Consider the following 21538-nt stretch of genomic DNA (forward strand, 5'->3'; position numbering starts at 1 on the left):
GATGATGCGATACGATTTGATATTTGATGATACCGCAGTGTCTGTGATAATGCGATACGATTTGATATTTGACAATACCGCAGTGTCTGTGATAATGCGATACGATTTGATATTTGACAATACCGCAGTGTCTGTGATGATGCGATACAATATGATATTTGATGATCCCGCAGTGTCTGTGATGATGCGATACGATTCGATATTTGATGATACCGCAGTGTCTGTGATGATACGATACGATTTGATATTTGATGATCCCGCAGTGTCTGTGATAATGCGATACGATTTGATATTTGATGATACCGCAGTGTCTGTGATGATGCGATACGATTTGATATTTGACGATACCGCAGTGTCTGTGATGATGCGATACGATTTGATATTTGATGATACCGCAGTGTCTGTGATGATGCGATACGATTGGATATTTGATGATACCGTAGTGTCTGTGATAATGCGATACGATTTGATATTTGACGATACCGCAGTGTCTGTGATAATGCGATACGATTTGATATTTGACGATACCGCAGTGTCTGTGATAATGCGATACGATTTGATATTTGACAATACCGCAGTGTCTGTCATAATGCAATACGATTTGATATTTGACAATACCGCAGTGTCTGTGATGATGCGATACAATATGATATTTGATGATCCCGCAGTGTCTGTGATGATGCGATACGATTCGATATTTGATGATACTGCAGTGTCTGTGATAATGCGATACGATATGATATTTGATGATCCCGCAGTGTCTGTGATAATGCGATACGATATACTTGACGATACCGCAGTATCTGTGATAAATTTGATATTTGACGATACCGCAGTGTCTGTGATGATGCGATACGATTTGACATTTGACGATACTGCAGTGTCTGTGATGATGCGATACGATTTGATATTTGACGATACCACAGTGTCTGTGATAATGCGATACGATTTGATATTTGACGATACCGCAGTGTCTGTGATGATGCGATACGATTGGATATTTGACGATACTGCAGTGTCTGTGATAATGCGATACGATTCGATATTTGATGATTCCACAGTGTCTGTGATAATGCGATACGATTTGATATTTGACGATACCGCAGTGTCTGTGATAATGCGATACGATTTGATATTTGACGATACCGCAGTGTCTGTGATAATGCGATACGATTTGATATTTGACAATACCGCAGTGTCTGTGATATTGCGATACGATTTGATATTTGACGATACCGCAGTGTCTGTGATGATGCGATACGATTGGATATTTGACGATACTGCAGTGTCTGTGATAATGCGATACGATTCGATATTTGACGATTCCACAGTGTCTGTGATAATGCGATACGATTTGATATTTGACGATACCGCAGTGTCTGTGATGATGCGATACGATTCGATATTTCATGATATCACTGTATCTGGTAACTGGGGTTATATCCTTGAGTTTATTGCCCCAGGGAAATACCTAGACACGAGACACGAGCTCTTTTTACATATCTTTCAATTCAAGCTGATTTTCGTTTAGAAGTCACAGATTCCAACCTTATGTTTGATGTCGAGGTTTATACGCACTATAAGATTTGGAATACTTTGCTACTCAGTCTGCTTGGCGTGGCTGCAGAAAGCAACGCCACAGCCCCCGCCTTTATCCTTCAGCCCTGATAATTCACTACCTGCAGCTGCATCCCACTAGAGGCTGCTGTTGCCAATTCCAATCTCCAAGGCAACATAAGGGTCAGCATGCATGCAACGAGCTCTGCGCTGCTCCAACACATCAAGGCTTTTAACCAGGTTTCCATCACAACTACGGTCTTTAGCTCTTTCCCCAGAGTCTCATAGTTCCACAATCATCATCGAGTGGCAGAGCAAACGCAACTTTAAACCGTCTCCATAGCACATAGTGATGATCAGTATGTTCTGGAGCTTTTATAGAAAACTGAAGGAAAGTGCATTTCTCTTTCTCTTTCTGAGGGAAGAAAAAAAACAAAAAAACAACCACCCACACTGACCTGTGTTTCCTTCAGGCATAATCCGGACAGCTTTAGGGCCCTCGGACATGGACAGAGAGCAGAGGGAGCATTACCAGGTAGTGATCGAAGCCAAGGACATGGCAGGCCAGAGAGGCGGCTTAACAGGCTCCACTACAGTCAACATCACGCTGACTGATGTGAACGACAATCCTCCTCAGTTTGCACAGAGTAAGGCTGCTGCACGCACTACAACACACACTGTGAAGATGAAACTCTCAACACACCGCTCACTGCTGTTTGCTCAGGATTTGGCTCATGAATTTTTGGTCTGTGTGCACTGGATGACGGAGAATAACTCATCAGCGTGCTTCAGCAAAGTAATACAAATCAAACAGCCCTATCAGGGGTGGACAAATCATAAATTTATCACCGGAAGAGGAGAAGTACAAATCTAACAAGGCTGAAAAGTTATAGCTAGCACATACTGTAGTAACACGTGTTGTATGGACAAATCGGTACCCAGTTCAGCGCACTAATACAGACTTTTGAGGATTCCTAAATTCGTTTGTTTCTCTCACAGCATGGCTCTGACAGCCATACTGTATAAATCCCGTCATTGGAATACATTATCGTTTCTATAGTAACGACTCATTCACAGGCAGATCGAAGTCTCATCTCATCTCATTATCTGTAGCCGCTTTATCCTGTTCTACAGGGTCGCAGGCAAGCTGGAGCCTATCCCAGCTGACTACGGGCGAAAGGCGGGGTTCACCCTGGACAAGTCGCCAGGTCATCACAGGGCTGACACATAGACACAGACAACCATTCACACTCACATTCACACCTACGCTCAATTTAGAGTCACCAGTTAACCTAACCTGCATGTCTTTGGACTGTGGGGGAAACCGGAGCACCCGGAGGAAACCCACGCGGACACGGGGAGAACATGCAAACTCCACACAGAAAGGCCCTCGCCGGCCCCGGGGCTCGAACCCGGACCTTCTCGCTGTGAGGCGACAGCACTAACCACTACACCACCGTGCCGCCCAGATCGAAGTCTATTTTTAAAAATGCTGTTCTTTAATCAAGGAAAACCTGTCATCCTTGATATGACGCGGTGACGTTTTCATGGTGTAAGGAGATGCTTAATCAGTGTTGACGTAAGGAGTCAGTGCTCCGTCAGTAAACCCAAGGACGCTTTACAAAGTAATGGCACTACAGAAATAAAATAAACAAACACTGATTTGTCCATGTTTTATTAAACTTTTCTGATATCCCAGTGTGGCTGTACATTCTAAAATAAGAGCACATACTGTACAGAAGAAGCTGAGGCATGTGATCTACCTCCTCCTCTAAGGTGCGTATCAGTTCAGCGTTCCCGAGCTGAGCAAGCTTGGCGCCGTAGTGGGTCAGGTTCAAGCCTTGGACGCCGACATCGGGCCTAATGCCGAGATGGACTTCACGGTGGTGGGCGGAGACGGCCTGGACGTTTTCTCCATAACAGCGAACAAAACCACCCAGAATGGCATCCTCAGTGTCAGAAAGGTAAAGCTGGTTTCTTTTGCCCACCTGCTGCGTGTGCAGCCCTGACTAACATCTCATTAAAAGGATCCGTGCTGTGAAATAATGACTTACCTCAGCTCAGCAGCCCTGCGCATTGTCCTGATTGAACTGACTACACAATGTAGGCTCTTTGTTTCTCTCCGCAGCCTCTCGATTACGAGAAAAAGAAATCGTACTCGCTGCAGGTGCAGGTGCGCAACACACACCCGGACCCACGCTTCGTCAGCGTGGACGCTAAAGACCTGGCTACGGTGCAGATAACCGTGGAGGACGTGGACGAGCCTCCAAGGTTCGAACGTCCCAGTTACGTGATGGAGGTGAAAGAGGACGCGGCTGTGGGCACTGTCATCGGGTCGGTCAGCGCCGTGGATCAGGATGCGCGCCGCAGCCCAGTCAAGTAAGCGTTTACTACCACAGTTTCACATTTAGTCACGGTGTACAATAAGAAGCTTACCGTACAGTTAAAACGCATTTCCATCTATTATTGCCGATTCATTTTTTTCTGTTTCTTTCTGACCGCGCTGTATATTTGGCTGTATTACGATATGCTTGTGTTTTTGATAGAGGTGGACGATATTTATCATGATGTATTAGGTTAAGTTAGGTTTGCTTTTCCAGAAATACACAGCAAAACTGTAGTGTTGCATTTATTTTTAGAAAAGCCTGAGTGCTTACAAGATAATATTTAAAGGAGAAAAAGTATTTTTTTTTAATCTGTGAAATGTTCACATTTTACTAGTGAAAGACTCAGTACAAAATTTGAACATGAAATCCCCTGCTTCCAATCAGTGTGTAATAATTTAAAAACTTGAAATTTTTTTTATTATAAAAAGAAATCACGATATCTCAGCAAAGTGTATTGTGACATAACTTATCACGATATCAATATTACAACTGTATAGTGTCGTATCGCCTAGCCCTGGATACGTTGCTACATCAGCTGCACATTTCCAACTTCATCATGCACGGCGGCTGTCGAACGCACAAAAGAACACGCCATTGCTGAACACAGCTAAACCAAACAGCGGTTCATTTTCAGCTCAGAGCCACGCTGTCTTGCAGCTGATAACGACAAAGTGATAAATACTGACACTGTACGAGTGTGTGTGTGTGTGTGTGTGTGTGTGTATATATATTTATAGAAATACACCACTCGTATTTTTCATCTGAACTCCATCTGGGACATGGAGAACCAAAACCATGACATAAATCTCTATATGTCACTCGTGAGGAAATCGATGGATTGCTTTGATAAATTTGGGTACGTTTTGTTTGTGAATGTGTCGATATAATAAAAAGAAATAAGCATAAGCATTTTTCATATGAAATACATTGCGGATCTGAGAGACATATTTAAATAATATTGGCTGGTGTTGAGTGGTATATCACATATATTCTATGCAGATAGCATGATACTGAACGAGTCGAAGACGAGTAGCTGAATGGAATATATCTGATAGACCACAGAAAAAACACAGCCAATATCTCATCTCATCTCATTATCTCTAGCTGCTTTATCCTGTTCTACAGGGTCGCAGGCAAGCTGGAGCCTATCCCAGCTGACTACGGGCGAAAGGCGGGGTTCACCCTGGACAAGTCGCCAGGTCATCACAGGGCTGACACATAGACACAGACAACCATTCACACTCACATTCACACCTACGCTCAATTTAGAGTCACCAGTTAACCTAACCTGCATGTCTTTGGACTGTGGGGGAAACCGGAGCACCCGGAGGAAACCCACGCGGACACGGGGAGAACATGCAAACTCCACACAGAAAGGCCCTCGCCGGCCACGGGGCTCGAACCCGGACCTTCTTGCTGTGAGGCGACAGCGCTAACCACTACACCACCGTGCCGCCACAGCCAATAATATTATTAGGGCCCGAGCCCTATGGGCGAAGGCCCTATTGTTCTTGTAAGAGTTCACTATTATTCTTCTTCTTCCGTCTTCTTCTTCTTCTTCTTCTTCTTCCGTCTTCTTCTTCTTCTTTATTTTTCTCCGCTGTTGGGCCATTTTCGGGGCGCTTGCCATGGGCGAAAACGCACGAAATTTGGCACCAGTTCCGAGAATTGCCACCGCTACTCAGAACCAGAAGCCCAAACTTGGCCGGGGCTCCGGGCCTCTATAGCGCCCCCTAAGTCGTTGTGATTTTGGCCTCCCGCATTAAGGTGCCTGGTTGCCATGTAGTTTGTAGTAGTGGCATGCCATTTGGTACACATATGTATCTCAATAAGCCGGACAAAAATGTAATGCCAATGCATTAGCCACGCCCAACAGGAAGTGAGGTAATTTCACTTTTGTGCGAAATGCATGGCCACGAAGACGGCGCAACTCCTCCTAGACCGTTCATAGGAATGTCACCAAAATTGATACACATCATCTACAGACATGCCTGACAAAAGTTACTAAATACGTTTCACGTAGGATAAACCGTTCAGAAGTTATACATCAATCAATTTTCGATGCAAAATTTTACATGCTTCAAAATTCATAACAAATCTTCTGATTGCTCAAAACTGCTCATACTTCACACGCACATCACTCATTGGGCTTCTGACATTTTACCCAATTTCTGTGATATTTCGCCACTGGGGGCGCTATTTTTGGGCAAAAATTCCAATCTTTCCTCAAATTTGGTCAAACTTCAAGGCCACCCTCTTACTACCTCCCATGTCATGTATACCACATTTTGGGAATTTTCGTCCATGGGGGGCGCTGTTTTTGGCCGACGCAATTGCTCCAAAACGGGTTTTTGGTAAATATTTCCATAATGCTTTCCCTTCACACCACTACCTTGTGATAGTACGTTGCTGTTGTAGACACTTATTTTTCCACCTCATAATCGCTCATGTACAGCATAGCGCCACCTACTGACATGGGAAAAACCAAAAAATTTATTCTTCAAAAATCTATATCTCATCTTCTATTTACTCAATTGTCATCAAACTTCATACGCACACTCTTCATAGCTCACCTGACATATACGCCAAATTTTGTGCACTTTCGCCACTGGGGGCGCTATTTTTGGGCAAAAAATCCAATCTTTCCTCAAATTTGGTCAAACTTCACGGCCACCCTCTTACTACCTCCCATGTCATGTATACCACATTTTGGGAATTTTCGTCCATGGGGGGCGCTGTGTTTGGCCGACGCAATTACTCCAAAACGGGTTTTTGGTAAATAATTCCATGATGCTTTTCCTTCACACCACTACCTTGTGATAGTACATTGTTGTTGTACACACTTATTTTTCCAACTCATTATCGCTCATGTACAGCATAGCGCCACCTACTGACATGGGAAAAACCAAAAAATTTATTCTTCAAAAATCTATATCTCATCTTCTATTTACTCAATTGTCATCAAAATTCATACGCAAACTCTTCATAGCTCACCTGACATATACGCCAAATTTTGTGCACTTTCGCCCCTGGGGGTGCTGGTTATGGCAAAAATGATATTGCAGCTTCTGATTTGTCAAACTTGGCAAGCAAACTCTTTACAAGACCCTTATTGGGGCGCTTGCCATGGTCGACTACGCACAAAATTTGGCTCCTTTTTCTTAGACTGCCACCGCTACTGAGAACCAGAAGCCCAGATCCAGGCGGGCCTCAGGGCCTCTATAGCGCCCCCCGAGCACCGTACAGTGCGAGACCCTATTGTTACCATGTGTCCAATTCTGTGCTTTGTCGCCATTGTGGGAGTAATGTCTCTTGCCGAAGAAGCTGTGGAAGTTATTTCGCGGGGACGCATGCCCCCGCCCCCCTTGGCCGCTGGCGCGAGGGCCCGTCGAGGCCGCTTGCGGCTTTAATTATTATTATTATTATCCATACACATTCCTTTCGGGTGTTCAGCACGTCTTTCTCTTTCATAATTCTCTCAAAATCTTCCGTATTTAATGAAGCAAACCTGGCAGCCATGTTGGTTTACAAATTGTCACAATCACTCGGAAGTTTCACATCTCCAACGTGTGACGTCATGTTGTCTTGACAACCATGCAATATCGTAAACCATATTCAACACTCATTCTCCATTGCGTAGAGTGGCGTAATACACGTAGGATAAGCGATATACGAAGAATATTGCACGCTACTGAAGCAAATGAATGAAACCCGTGAGAAGGGAATAGAACGTTTTTGTTCCATCGAAAAAGTGTCCTGTATGTATAATAATGCCCAGTATTTCATTCTGATGATGTCACTCCCAGTGTTTTCCTGCTGACTAGATGCGTGTTGTCAAAATGACGAACCAGTTCAAAATTAAAACGCGTTTGATTAACTTGTGGTTTTTTTGGTTTTTTTTGGTGGATGTGTCCATATAATATAAAGAACATTACACGGTGGCGCGAAGATATGAAGTGTTGAAAATATTTTCATTTGTTCGCATCACTCACTCGTGATATATACATTCACCACTCACAGATAAACTTCATATCTTTGCACCACCATGTAATATCCCCTCTCTCTCTCTCTCTCATATATATATATATATATATATATATATATATATATATACACACACACACACACACACATATATATATATATATATATATATATATATATATATATGGGTCCGTCTCAGAAACTGGTCTCTCATTTGGGACATTACGGTCAAAAAATAAATTTTCTAATTTTACTATTCTTTTTGCATTTACCCAACACTCAATATTTCTTTTGTCATGTTTAATAAGAATAAAGATGGCATCTTGCTTTATCTGGCCTCCACTGTGAAAATTTATTTGATTACAATTCAAATGCTTTTGTAAAATTGATTTCCATATAAAATAACTACATCATGAAGAATTAAAGCCCCTCCTTCACAGATGAGTGAAAATATTGAATAAATTTCCTCTTTTTGATTGCTTGGGTTAAAAATGCCAAGTTATGATGACTGAATTGATTATTCACTTAAATATGAATAATATGATACATTTTGGGTATTTGATATGGCGAAATAGGACACAATGGAAAAATCAAGAACACACCGGAAAGATGAGAATAACGGCGGTGGTAAAAGAACAGCGACTGTACCGGCTGAAGGTCGCGCGAGCAACGGGACATCACTACCGGACGGGGGGGGGGGGCAAAATGACTGGCCGTAGATTCTATCAAAAGTTCAATCTAATTTGACCACGGTTGCAAAATATTGGCCAAAATACGCAAACACTATGAAATATGAAAGTAAGATGAAAAAGAAACATTCTATTGCCTTATACTGCAAGACTAAAACGAAATAAAACTGTCAAAACTCGCCTTTTCAGTGATAACGTCCGAACAGATCACTTGCGTAACAGAAAGACCGCAAATGGAAGCACGATCAACTTCTAACTGTTGGAGTGGAAAATTCCATTCTACACATGCAAATTGTTAATGTGTGTCCTTCCCCGCACACAAATAACACGCTACGGTAAAAAATAGACCACAACTCATTTTATAGCTCAGAAATTCATACAAGACCAGCTACCATCGTAACATATTCTGTAAGAAACATATTCTATACCTAACTTTCAGCTTTCATTTAAAAAAAAAACAAAATCGCAGATTTATAACTAAATGTTTATACGGCGTAGTGATTTTAAGTTACTACTTTTGGTGAGGTCGTGACTAGAGCCCAGCACTCCCGCGGGAGTCCCGCGGGACCCGCCGCAAAGCAGTGCGGGACAAATTTTGAAAGCTCATTGCGGGCGCGAGCGGTGATAAGCTGCAGTCCCGCTAACTAAAAATGTGCTTGAAATAAAATTTATAAATTATTAATTTATGTCTACCATATATAATTTATGCTGGATATTTTATTTGGCATTAATAAAAACATCTTAAGATGCCTAAATTTGCAGAGAAAGTCAGATTGAGTGAGAAATGGCATCTTAAACTTGTCATTGATCACTCTAATGACTCGCAGTTCACACCCAGCTAGCAAGAGAACCATGAGTGAATTGATTTATTTGTTGCGTTAGTCTACAACTTTAATCAGAGAGACAGGTTACACAGTGACGGTAGGCTTGACTCAATGCTATCCCAGAAATCCTTCCTGTAATATGCAAATTTGGCTGTCCAATCAGAGGCGGCCAAATTTGCATATTACAGGAAGGATTTCTGGGATAGCATTGAGTCAAGCCTACCGTCACTGTGTAACCTGTCTCTCTGATTAAAGTTGTAGACTAACGCAAGCAGTAAAACAATTCATTTCTTTTACTATCTCTGCTGTGCAATAAAAAATAAAAAAAAAACATTGGTACAAAGCAAGCCCATTCACTTTTTTATGCTGATCAGAGAATTACAATGGTTTCTCGTGATAAAAATGTGTGATTTGCGATTAAGTATTTTAATTGTTTGACAGCACTAATTATTATTATTAGAGATACTACATGCTGAATTCAGAAACAAGGTAAACAATAACAAACATGAGCTGTAGATATTTATGCTCAAATCCACTCAAAGTAGGGGGTGGGGCCCCATCACGCTGTGTCAAGACAAGAACTTTCCTGAGAAATAATGTGAACGTCTGCATCATGCGGGATTTGCGGGCGGGAGCGAGACAAAATATGGCAGGCGGGAGCGGGACTGAAAATCATAATTTTTTTGTGGGTGCGGGAGGGAGTGGGACTGCACAATGCGGGCGCGGGCGGGAGCGGGACTGAAAAATCCGACCCGCGCAGACCTCTAGTCGTGACCTCGACCCTGAGGCTTTCCGTTTAGATTAAAACACACGATCGTATTGGTTTTGGGTTTGCGGAAAATGGAGTTACGACGGTGATCAAATATTTTGCATGATGTTTTATTACGGTTATGATTATTCTGTGGGCGCACCGATCCTTAGCTGTATAAAGTTACAACTTAAAATACAATTAGTGATAACTGTAGACTTTTCAGTGGACGACAACCTTTTTAAGGGAACGCGATGTAGTCGACCATTTATCATGTCCCAGATCAAGCCGCCATTTTTCCACAAATCTGCAGAATTTTTGCCAAATTCTGAATAGAGTATTCACATCAAAGATTTAGTTTTATCTGTATTATTTCTTTCATCATTTTATTTCAAATTAAAACCAACATCACCATTCAAAACCGGATAGTTTATTGACTGTGAGTATATTTAGTGGGGGACCCCCACAGTACCCAGTTCCTGAGACAGACCCATATATATATATATATATACAGTATATATATATATACACATACAGCGGCACGGTGGTGTAGTGGTTAGCGCTGTCGCCTCACAGCAAGAAGGTCCGGGTTTGAGCCCTGTGGCCGGCGAGGGCCTTTCTGTGCGGAGTTTGCATGTTCTCCCCGTGTCCGCGTGGGTTTCCTCCGGGTGCTCCGGTTTCCCCCACAGTCCAAAGACATGCAGGTTAGGTTAACTGGTGACTCTAAATTGACCGTAGGTGTGAATGTGAGTGTGAATGGTTGTCTGTGTCTATGTGTCAGCCCTGTGATGACCTGGCGACTTGTCCAGGGTGTACCCCGCCTTTCGCCCGTAGTCAGCTGGGATAGGCTCCAGCTCGCCTGCGACCCTGTAGAACAGGATAAAGCGGCTAGAGATAATGAGATGAGATGTACATATACCATATAAAGTTGTGCAGAGATTTCACCACCAGCTTGTGTGTTTATAAATATTCGATTAATATCACCGATACACAGAAACCATGATATTTTTAGACTAGGTTATTATACAGTGAACATTTTGCACCACATCCCTCCTCCTTCCCTGTACAGAAGCACCTGATTTCAGTAATTAGCTCGCTCTCTCTAGATAATGAAGAAGCCTAATTAGTGAAATCAGGTGGAGTTGTACGCGCTAAAGTAAACATCTGTGTTCAGCTGGATTTTAAAAAAATTTCCTTTTGAGCTGTATTTCTATTATAATAGGCTATTTTTTCGTTACCAAATAATAATTATAATGATAATAATAATAACAATGATGATGATAATGATAATAACATCACCACCTTGTGTGGGCAGGCTGAATTCCCATGTTTTTCTCCAAAGTTCCTCTGTCAGAGAGACTTCTTTCTTTCTTTTTTTTATATTCAATTTATCCACATGCACAAAAGGCTCCATGCAAGTGTGTGAGATTCTGAAACGTCTGTCCCCATCGATCTAAATGACCTTCACCTGCAGGGCTTTGCTTTTATATGCTTTGAATACGAGCGGAGGCCGAACATATCTGCATTGTGCCCTCTTTTAATTTGAAACATCCCCTGATTGTGACTTCGTATTGAATTAATCGTAATAAGCTTCCATTATGAAAATAAATGAAGATATTCGCCTCTACAATAAATGGCTCCTTTATTTGCTCCCCCCTGGAGATGGAGGTAAATAAGACTGAAGAGAAAGAAGTGCAATTAAAGAGCCTGGGCAGTGAACAGGGAGCAGGACTTCAGGGCAGGTAATTATCAGATATCCAGGGCATCGTGATGGGGCAACATGGGCTTGCCAAACATCAGGAGGATAATTAGCAAATGGAGCGATCCCTCTGAATGATTGCGTCTGAAAGAGCAATATTGCAAGCTCCCACTGAACCGAGAACAAATGCGCATGGGCCACAAGCGGCCTTCAGGCTCAGTGGATGTAATCAGTTCTGCTTCTCGAAGCTGTCACCCATTCCCGTGTTCTCCTGGCAGCAGCCCATGTTTAGCAGCAAACGTGAAGTTACCTTACAGGAAGCATTATTCTTCGTTCAGTATGCAGTGCCACAGCAACAGCGCTCTTCGCTAAGGAGTATTGATTCAGAGGATGGTGTCATTTCCAGGTACACAATTGATCGGCACACAAACGCGGACCGGATATTTAACGTGCACGCCGGGAATGGGTCTATATTCCTGCAGAAGCCTCTTGACCGAGAAGACCTTGCGTGGCACAATATTTCTGTGATTGCAACCGAGTTCAGTAAGTCATGCACACACATTTTCATCTGTCAAAATATCACACTGACATTAGACTGAAAATGAGAAACGGGAGACGTAAGGGCGTAGCGAGAATTCTGGCTTCTTGTCAGAGCCTTACACAAAACAAAATGCAGAGCTTTTGGATAACATCATCCAGAATGGCACTATAAAAAGTGTCAGAGCACAAAAAGAGACATCTGGAGGTCGTGTCATGTGTCACTCATATACACTACCATTCAAAAGTTTGGGGTCACCCAGACAATTTTGTGTTTTCCATGAAAAGTCACACTTTTATTTCCCACCATAAGTTGTAAAATGAATAGAAAATATAGTCAAGACATTTTTCTGGCCATTTTGAGCATTTAATCGACCCCACAAATGTGATGCTCCAGAAACTCAATCTGCTCAAAGGAAGGTCAGTTTTATAGCTTCTCTAAAGAGCTCAACTGTTTTCAGCTGTGCTAACATGATTGTACAAGGGTTTTCTAATCATCCATTAGCCTTCTGAGGCAATGAGCAAACACATTGTACCATTAGAACACTGGAGTGAGAGTTGCTGGAAATGGGCCTCTATACACCTATGGAGATATTGCACCAGAGTGTAGAGTGTATTTCTGATTAGTTTAAAGTGATCTTCATTGAAAAGAACAGTGCTTTTCTTTCAAAAATAAGGACATTTCAAAGTGACCCCAAACTTTTGAACAGTAGTGTATCATATAATTTACTGCAGTCTCCCTAATGCTAATCTTATTACTTTAGTTTATGAATTATCCTACTAGAGTTTACTCAGTCATCATTATTCAGTGCTGTTAGAACCCTGATTCTGATTGTTGATTAATTTCCTGACTGTAGTGCGGGTAAAAAAAAAAAATCATATTAAAAACAAATTAAAAATACTTATTTTTTATAAGGAGAAATGTGTTTAAGTCACACTTTCGGAAAAGAGTCTCCAGTATCAGCGATAAAGTTGGAAGTAAGTTTTCTGACCTCTCCAGGACAGAGGAGTTTACACGAGCAGTAATTCGTCTTCATTATTCCATCCTATCGTTGATGGATTATTTTCTTAGAGGAGCAAAACACAGAGTGTTTTATTCCATACTTATTAGATTAACTGGTTAGATATGAGTTAACTGAAGCTCATTATGGCAAAATATTCATTAGTGTCATGTTAATGTTGAAAAAATGGGCTCTGCTTGACAGAAATGTAACCCAGTAAATATAATTACTCATTATGAATATGTGTCTGCTGTTAACTTGAATAAATAATCGCTTTCTCTCTTTCATGCTGCTTTTAAGTGGACCTTTTGTGTGTGTGTGTGTGTTTATTCTTCCTCAGATAACCACCAGCAGATGAGTCAAGTGCTTGTCTACATCCGTGTCCTGGATGTGAACGATAACCCGCCGGCGCTGGCCTCCTTCTACGAGATCTTCGTGTGTGAAAACGCTAAATCCGGTCAGGTAAAGCCCCCTTTTTTTTTAACAGATGTTAACATTTCTTACCGGGGGCCACCATGTCAATTTAGAGATAAGAAGCTACAAGACGAGTGTGGTTTGTTGAACACAGTGCGACCTCTGGATGGAGATAGGGATCTGTGGCGAGTCTTTCGCCCTGGCGGATTAGACGTCGAGACCTTCTTCTGTCATGCTTGATGAGATTAAGTGTCGCGGCGGATGACAGGTGCTGTCACTTATCACAGGCGCTTTATAATAACTACCTTTCCACACTCTTTCCTTGCTGTCCATCATCACACAGGTCACTGATCCGCCCACCACCGGGCGACGCCCGACTCTGAAACACCCTCCAGCTTATCTATTCTCTTAGAGATAGCGACTCGGCACGTCTAACGTTCGGGAGTCTTTTAGAAAGTGAATCAGGATTACGCTCGTGAACAGTGAGTCATACGTTTGACTAGTGTATAATGAAAAGCTGATTGGGAGCCACCGAAGGGCAGGAAGGTGAAGAGTCCGGCTGGTTGCTATGCCCGACAGGCAGAAACTCACTAAGCACCAGAGGATTGCTGATTAAATTTTAGATGTGTCCTTGAACGAGGGCATTTAACCTCAAGTTGCCCTTGCTAACCACACAAGACAACTCCAGGCTCAGTTGCTGAGCCGATAGCTATCCTCACGTCCAATGAGAGCTCTCCAGTGTGTGTGTGTGTGTGTGTGTGTGCGCAATGAAGAAGGACAGACACAGGAAGGAAAAGACATTATAAAATATTTTACTGCATCTACAAATCTGATTAAAAATGATTTGTAGAAAACAAACACCACGGCTCATTGAAACGCTAATGTAATTGATTTGTATATGCAACACTAATTAGTACAAATTACACAATAGCCATTAAGGACAATTCAGCCATTGTTTTCCATTTAACTGAAGTCAGCAAGTCATTGTGTGTGTGTGTGTGTGCGCGTGTGTGTGTGTGGTTCCTTTTGTAGAAACAATTTTTCAATTACCGCTCTTTATTGTGTTTCAGAAAATCCAAACGATCACGGCGGTGGATCAGGACGAGCCGTCAGGCGGCCACCACTTCTCCTTCTCGCTGGCACCGGAGAGCTCGGTGAAGGCCAACTTCTCAGTGCGAGACAACGGAGGTGAGTTATTTCCTTTCCTTTTCCCTTTATGACTGCAGTGTCAGGAAGTTGAGTGCAATCAGAATCTGCTCCAATCCTGGGCTTTTTGCAGATTTACACCCGCTCATGCAGCACTCATAATCTCGTATGAGCGTATCCGTAGCTGAGCGCTCGTCCTTGTTTTCCACAGACAACACTGCCGGTATCTACACACGACGATCAGGTTTCCGGCAGGCGCAGCAAAACACGCACCTGGTTGCCGTGCTGATTACAGACGGCGATATCCCCATGATGAGCAGCACAGGTACGCTGACGGTGCGCGTGTGTACCTGCGACCGAAACGGAAACATGGAGATGTGTAACGCCGAGGCTCTGAGCGGCACGGCCGGACTCAGCACCGGAGCGCTGGTGGCTATTCTACTCTGCGTACTCATCCTGCTCTGTAAGTATCACATGGAAACTCAAAAAAAAAAAAGTGGTGACAAATAAGAGGGAAAAAGGTGGCTTTGTTTTTAGTAGCATGCTTCAGTTTCGTCATTCTGCTTAGATTTAGGCACCACTGTACGGTAAATCAACAAAAACGTCACTTTTATCTTATGATGTTTTATCCTGATGGGTGTGGTCTGTTCTAGAATGACCCCGCGCTCATACACGGACTTTTCAGTTGTCTCAAATACTTCCTGCAGTCTAACGTTTTTCCAGCTCCCTGCTTATCACTTTCATTCCTTCCTTTATTTAATAACCCTTTAAACCTTGATTTCATCTGTTCTGGTCGTACAACCTCCGATTACATGTGCATCGAGATATTACGAAGAAAAAATAAGGCTTGGAAGGAGGAAGCAGAGATTGTTGGTGCATTCGCTCAGTGTCCATAGCTAGTAGTTAGTTTTGATAATCTAATCTGAAAACGAAGCTGAGGATGTAACGTGTAAGGGTAAAACTTGTGGCTACTACCAGGCCACGCCCACAAGCAACTACAGTAGTGATCGGAGCACACCCACTCGTCTATACGTCGCAGTGGAAGAATGCCGGTAGAGTCCCTGTAGGCAAATGAGTACGACTCTGACTGGGCGTGGTTCAAAGATTATAAATGGAAAGGTGGGTGTGTGTCCAGAAATCACACTGCATCTTTTCTTTTCCTCAGTATTTTCCCGTCCCTATCCATGAACTCCTCCATTACAGAAATAAGTAAACATAGATTAAAAAATAAAACTGAACATGAAAACAATTCCTGTGTTCAAAGTACAGATTTGAAAAGAAACAGATTTAAAGCAGCTAATACTTTTTTTTTTAATGACTGCAGAAGTGAGTCATCCAAACACATGTTGTTAGCATGCGCATGCTGAACATTGACTAATTAAATAACTAATCAAGAGTCAGTTAACACACTTCCTGGGAGGTCATTCTGATCTTTGGATGTAAAAATAGAGCAACACGTCTGGCACCTTAATCATCTCCTTTGAGGTTAAATCCGTGAGATACAAACGTGATGGCCGTGATATTATTTGACATACACTGTTTATGTAACCAAGGCGACCAAGGTGACTGCGGCTTTTGATGGATTGTATGGATGTGATGCGCTAACGCCGTGATAATCCAACATTACTGAATTCCCTCCCGAAGTCTCCAGTCGAATTACTGCTTCGTCCTCAGGGACGAAGTCCAGCAGAGGCATTCTGTTTCTGCGGTTTTAGCAGTCTGATCATCACTCGCCCCATCCGTCTATCCTCCTGTCCATGCTGTTACGAAGCACTCATCCTTCAGGATCACTGTCAGGGAGACCGCGCTCTCTCCGTCATGCTCGCATCTCTCCGCCTGTCAGCCCAAGCCTTTGTCTGCTCCAGCATTACATTAATTACTACTCCGGTGGTCTGAAACGTGCACGTACGATCAGAATGCAAAGTAAAGCAAAGCACGTAAAAAAAAAAAAAACACCCGGATGCGCTTAAACACCCCGGACTGATAAACGCGGCGACACTGTTAGACTTTCAATCAGGCGATCAGACAAAGCATAGATTTCAAATCCTGTTCGAATTAATCCTGGTTTGTTTTTTGTTTTTTTCTAAAGAGAAAAGTATGTCAGACTTCAGATTTGCTTCAGTGGTATGAATTTTCAGTGATATTTAATAAATATCAAACCGGAGTGGATTTACAAAAGACGATTTGGCGCATGTGTTTGCATCACCCAGATCTTCCCCGTGTGCCACGAGCTGTTGCTCTGTTGTATATGTGACACCTTATCATCCACACGCCAAGAGTTTTATTGTTCTTGTTCCTGGGCAACGATTTAATCTACTCTCAACTCAAACTGTTTTTCTTTTTTACTTCAGTCATGCTGTTTGTATCCTTCAGCCTTCAAATCTGTATCCAAGGCTGTTTTATGTACTCATCCTGAGTTAATAGAACAGTTTTGTATTTGCAAAAAAAAAAAAAAGATTGAAAGTCCACATCAGTCAAAGACTGAATTGACTAACGCTGCTACGTTAATGTACATCGCCTCTTTGTGACTTGTCGATTAGCCATCCCACTCACTCTGAGTGTGTGTGTTTTCCTTTTTTTCTCTCTCTCTTCAGTGATCGTCGTGCTGTTTGCTGCTCTGAAGCGCCAGAAGAAGAAAGAACCCCTGATCATCTCCAAAGAGGACGTCAGGGACAACGTGGTGAGCTATAACGACGAGGGCGGCGGCGAGGAGGACACTCAGGCATTTGACATTGGAGCTCTGCGCCACCCGGAGGTCATTGAGGAAAGCAGCAAACTGAGACGCGACGTCGTGCCATCTGACCCACAGTACCCGCCACCTCCTCTGCGCCGGACAGCCGTGACATCCCGAGACAACTCAGACGTAAGGAACTTCATCACGCAGCGCGTCCAGGAGCACGACAGCAGCCCCACAGCACCGCCCTACGACTCTCTAGCCACCTACGCCTACGAGGGCGAAGGCTCGGTCGCCGATTCGCTCAGCTCGCTCGGCTCGGGATCGTCCGAATCACCGCACGACTACAGCTACCTGAACGAGTGGGGGCCGCGCTTCAGAAAGCTAGCTGATATGTACGGGGCCGAAGAGAGCGAATGGGACTCCTAACACGTCTCAGCTTCCTTAAAGTGGAATTCTTACAAAGCGTTGTGTTTCTTACAAAGTGGAATTCTTACAAAGTGCCCTTCTCCTTTGTCCCAACTCGATCCAGCAGACAGGAAGACGTCTCACGGATGCTGATTTCCTGCACAGCTTTAAAACATGGAGTCGTGACGTACGGTAACTTGTTGACTTACGCAGCTCTTTGGAATGAAGGTTGTCACGGCGAGGCATATTATTCGGATAATCCCACGTGAAAACTGACATTACTGAAATAGGAAGGGCGTGGAATACGGATCGTTTCTGGACTCCTTCCTGAGAAACATCTCAGTGCGAAAAGCCAACAGGGTTACGAAGGACCAAACTTTCAAACGACGTGTCTGCGGAGCGTGAAGCTAAAATGGAAAAACGGCAGCTCACACTCCACTCCAGCGTCATCTACATCAGCAGGCGTTAACGATCCGGAGCTCTGATTAGCTGGGCATCCATTTTCTGTATACTTTTTATTTTTTATTTTTCAGTATTACTTTTGATGTGTGTACATCTGTCAGTACTTTCCAAGCAGAAACGGTGCTTCAGAAATTTGGGTCAGGTAAAAGGTGTTTTCATGATTGGCACCCGTTTTCATCATCTCCTGGAGAAAATGCCAGAAGCTTCCAATTATCTACTCGCTCATAGGCAGGAAAATGTGACTTGCGTTTTGGCACACATCTCAACTCCATCCCACCATCTTACATTCCTTTACACGAGGAGCCTATTTACAAAAATCACCTCGTGCTAAACAAAAAATTACATGCGTTCATTTCCAAGAGTTTTATTTTTTAAGAAGAAAATTGGCAAATATCAATCTGTCCTTTTTCAAACATTCGAATCGATGAGTATTACTCACGCCTGTGCTATGCGTGCTAATAACCACATCCCTGTACTGTTCCTCTCCTCTTCTGTGCTGTTTTTGTTAGTAATATTAAAAAAAAAAAAAAAACCCGATGATTCATCCCCTCTATGAATGATAATCGCAGCGGTCCGATGTTGAGTTATGACTGGGATGTTAAAATAAATCACCACCCTTATATTTTTGCCCTCTGCGCCAGCAACAAAAATGAGTCTGGAATTGCATTCGCTGCCTCCGTTATCGAGGGGATGAAAAGAGGTTATTTTTTAAAGAATATACATATGATTGTAGTCAGCTTCCAAGCAGCGGGTAAATATTTGTGGTTTAGGTGCGCAGAGTTCACCTGCAATATTCCCGTGCTTTGTCAGTGATATACTGTAAAATAAAGGTGATGCTAACTCATGTTGTTGAAAAAAAAAATGTGGTTTTATGAAACAGTGCATCGTCGCAGTGTTTTTCCGGAAGAGTAGATGATGTCCATGTACTACTTTGCTTTGTGATATTTTGTACCAAATATTTATATTACATAACACGACTAAATATTCTTGAAAGACGTACACCCGACCCAACCTTGCTGTTTTAAATGTGTTTTTGGAGGTGTGGAAACTCAATGCAGTTCATATGATGTACAGACTCCTCTTATTACAATAAATGTTCTCTTTTACAGAAGATAATCGTTTATTCTTTTGACAGACGCCTTTATACAGAAGTGAGGAAGGACTGCTTACGAGAACCCAGGCACAAACCTGAGCAGTTGAGGGTTAATGATTCTCTCAACACTCAAACACTGGCTTTGTGGCAGTCCTGGGATTTTTAAACCTTCAGGTCACGGGCTGTGTGAGCTGCCGTCTGATGATTTAGCAGCTGCAACAAAGTGAGGCAATCATCTTCCACTTGAGCGAACTGTTCGCACATTATGTTCAGGACTGAAATTTTGAAACAGAATGTCTTATGTGCAGAATTAACTTGTTCTGTGGGTATTCCACAACATAAAAGGTAACAATAAAGGGATAAAAAGCATGATGTGCCATTCTTTAATATATGTACAGTCCTGTGCAAAAGTCTGAGGCGCGTGGAAAGAAATGCTGTCGACCAAAAATGGCTCAAAAATTATGAAACTTTTAAAAATACTATAAACAGTAATCAGCCATGGTAAATGAAACAGTATTTGGTGTGAGACAAAATTTCTTTTGCTTTAAAAAAATCTCCGTCTGAGGTCCAGTGAGTGCAGTTTTATGTGGAAATGATCTGTAGGTTTTACTGAGCATCTTCCAGAACCAGCCACGGTTCTTCGGACACTTTGACTGTCATACTCACTTCTTCATTTTACACCAAAACCCAGCAGCCTTCATTATGGTTTCATTTTTCATCTGAAAAGTGCTCTCTTATAATGGAATATGCTGCTCAGATACAAACTTTAGGGGCGGCACGGTGGTGTAGTGGTTAGCGCTGTCGCCTCACAGCAAGAAGGTCCGGGTTCGAGCCCCGTGGCCGGCGAGGGCCTTTCTGTACGGAGTTTGCATGTTCTCCCCGTGTCCGCGTGGGTTTCCTCCGGGTGTTCCGGTTTCCCCCACAGTCCAAAGACATGCAGGTTAGGTTAACTGGTGACTCTAAATTGAGCGTAGGTGTGAATGTGAGTGTGAATGGTTGTCTGTGTCTATGTGTCAGCCCTGTGATGACCTGGCGACTTGTCCAGGGTGTACCCCGCCTTTCGCCCGTAGTCAGCTGGGATAGGATCCAGCTCGCCTGCGACCCTGTAGAACAGGATAAAGCGGCTACAGATAATGAAATGAATGAATGAGATACAAACTTTTTTTTTCTGTAATGTTTAATTTTGTGCTGGAAAAAAAAAAGAACGTTTGGAACTCTAAAATGTTTTTGTAATGTTTTGACTCGATAATGTAGAAGTCATAAAATAGAAATCTATAGCAAAGTTTATATGAAAAAAAACAATAGGGGGCCTAAAACTTTTGCACAGTACTGTATATGGATATGTATACAATATAAAATTTTAATGGTTACTAAATTGCTGTGGTATAAGAGAAATAAACCACTTCAGAACATGTTGTATGTACTAATAAATGACACATCATACCTTTTATCCGTTTATAGTTATTTTTAATGTGCATGAAAGAAGTTAGTTCTTGTTCTCTCTTATATTATAGCAGCTATAAACAGTCATTCTTTCACCAACCTCTCTCTCTCTCTGTCTCTCAAAGTTAATAAAAAAAACAGCTTTTCAAGTCACCAAGAAACCACACACAAAAAAAAAATCTCAGTTCTGACACTGGAGACTCCTTCCATAAATATTATATAAATATCTCCCTACAGTAAGCTTCACTCACTGTGTAAACAATTACACGTTTCTGTAATCAGCTTATGTGGCGCATCTGTCCTACAAGTCCCTGTGAACGAGCTTTTACTACAGAAAAGTATTAGCGAGTGCATTAATATAAACATTCAGAGTAATATCTTTTGTTCAGCCAGGAAATTAGCGGCTAGTGTTATTCATCTGTTAGCATACTTAGTGTGCTTGGTTAAAAAAAAAAATCAAAAAAGCAGACCG

General features: G+C 42.5%; 1 protein-coding gene across 2 annotated transcripts in view; it reads left to right on the forward strand.

Annotated features, from left to right (window-relative positions):
* cdh6 (cadherin 6) overlaps positions 1-19646 on the forward strand; it is a 46481-nt gene extending 26835 nt beyond the window's left edge. For both annotated transcript variants that reach the window (XM_060905604.1, XM_060905605.1), the window contains exons 5-12: positions 2031-2204; positions 3334-3521; positions 3686-3936; positions 12295-12431; positions 13767-13888; positions 14911-15028; positions 15198-15449; positions 17581-19646. In XM_060905604.1, the coding sequence (XP_060761587.1) occupies positions 2031-2204; positions 3334-3521; positions 3686-3936; positions 12295-12431; positions 13767-13888; positions 14911-15028; positions 15198-15449; positions 17581-18089 (1751 nt within the window). In that variant the 3' untranslated portion in view covers positions 18090-19646. The remainder of the gene's footprint in view (positions 1-2030; positions 2205-3333; positions 3522-3685; positions 3937-12294; positions 12432-13766; positions 13889-14910; positions 15029-15197; positions 15450-17580) is intronic.
* Positions 19647-21538: the final 1892 nt, after the last annotated feature.

Source organism: Neoarius graeffei, chromosome 23 (assembly GCF_027579695.1).
Source record: "Neoarius graeffei isolate fNeoGra1 chromosome 23, fNeoGra1.pri, whole genome shotgun sequence".
NCBI classification, from domain to species: domain Eukaryota; kingdom Metazoa; phylum Chordata; class Actinopteri; order Siluriformes; family Ariidae; genus Neoarius; species Neoarius graeffei.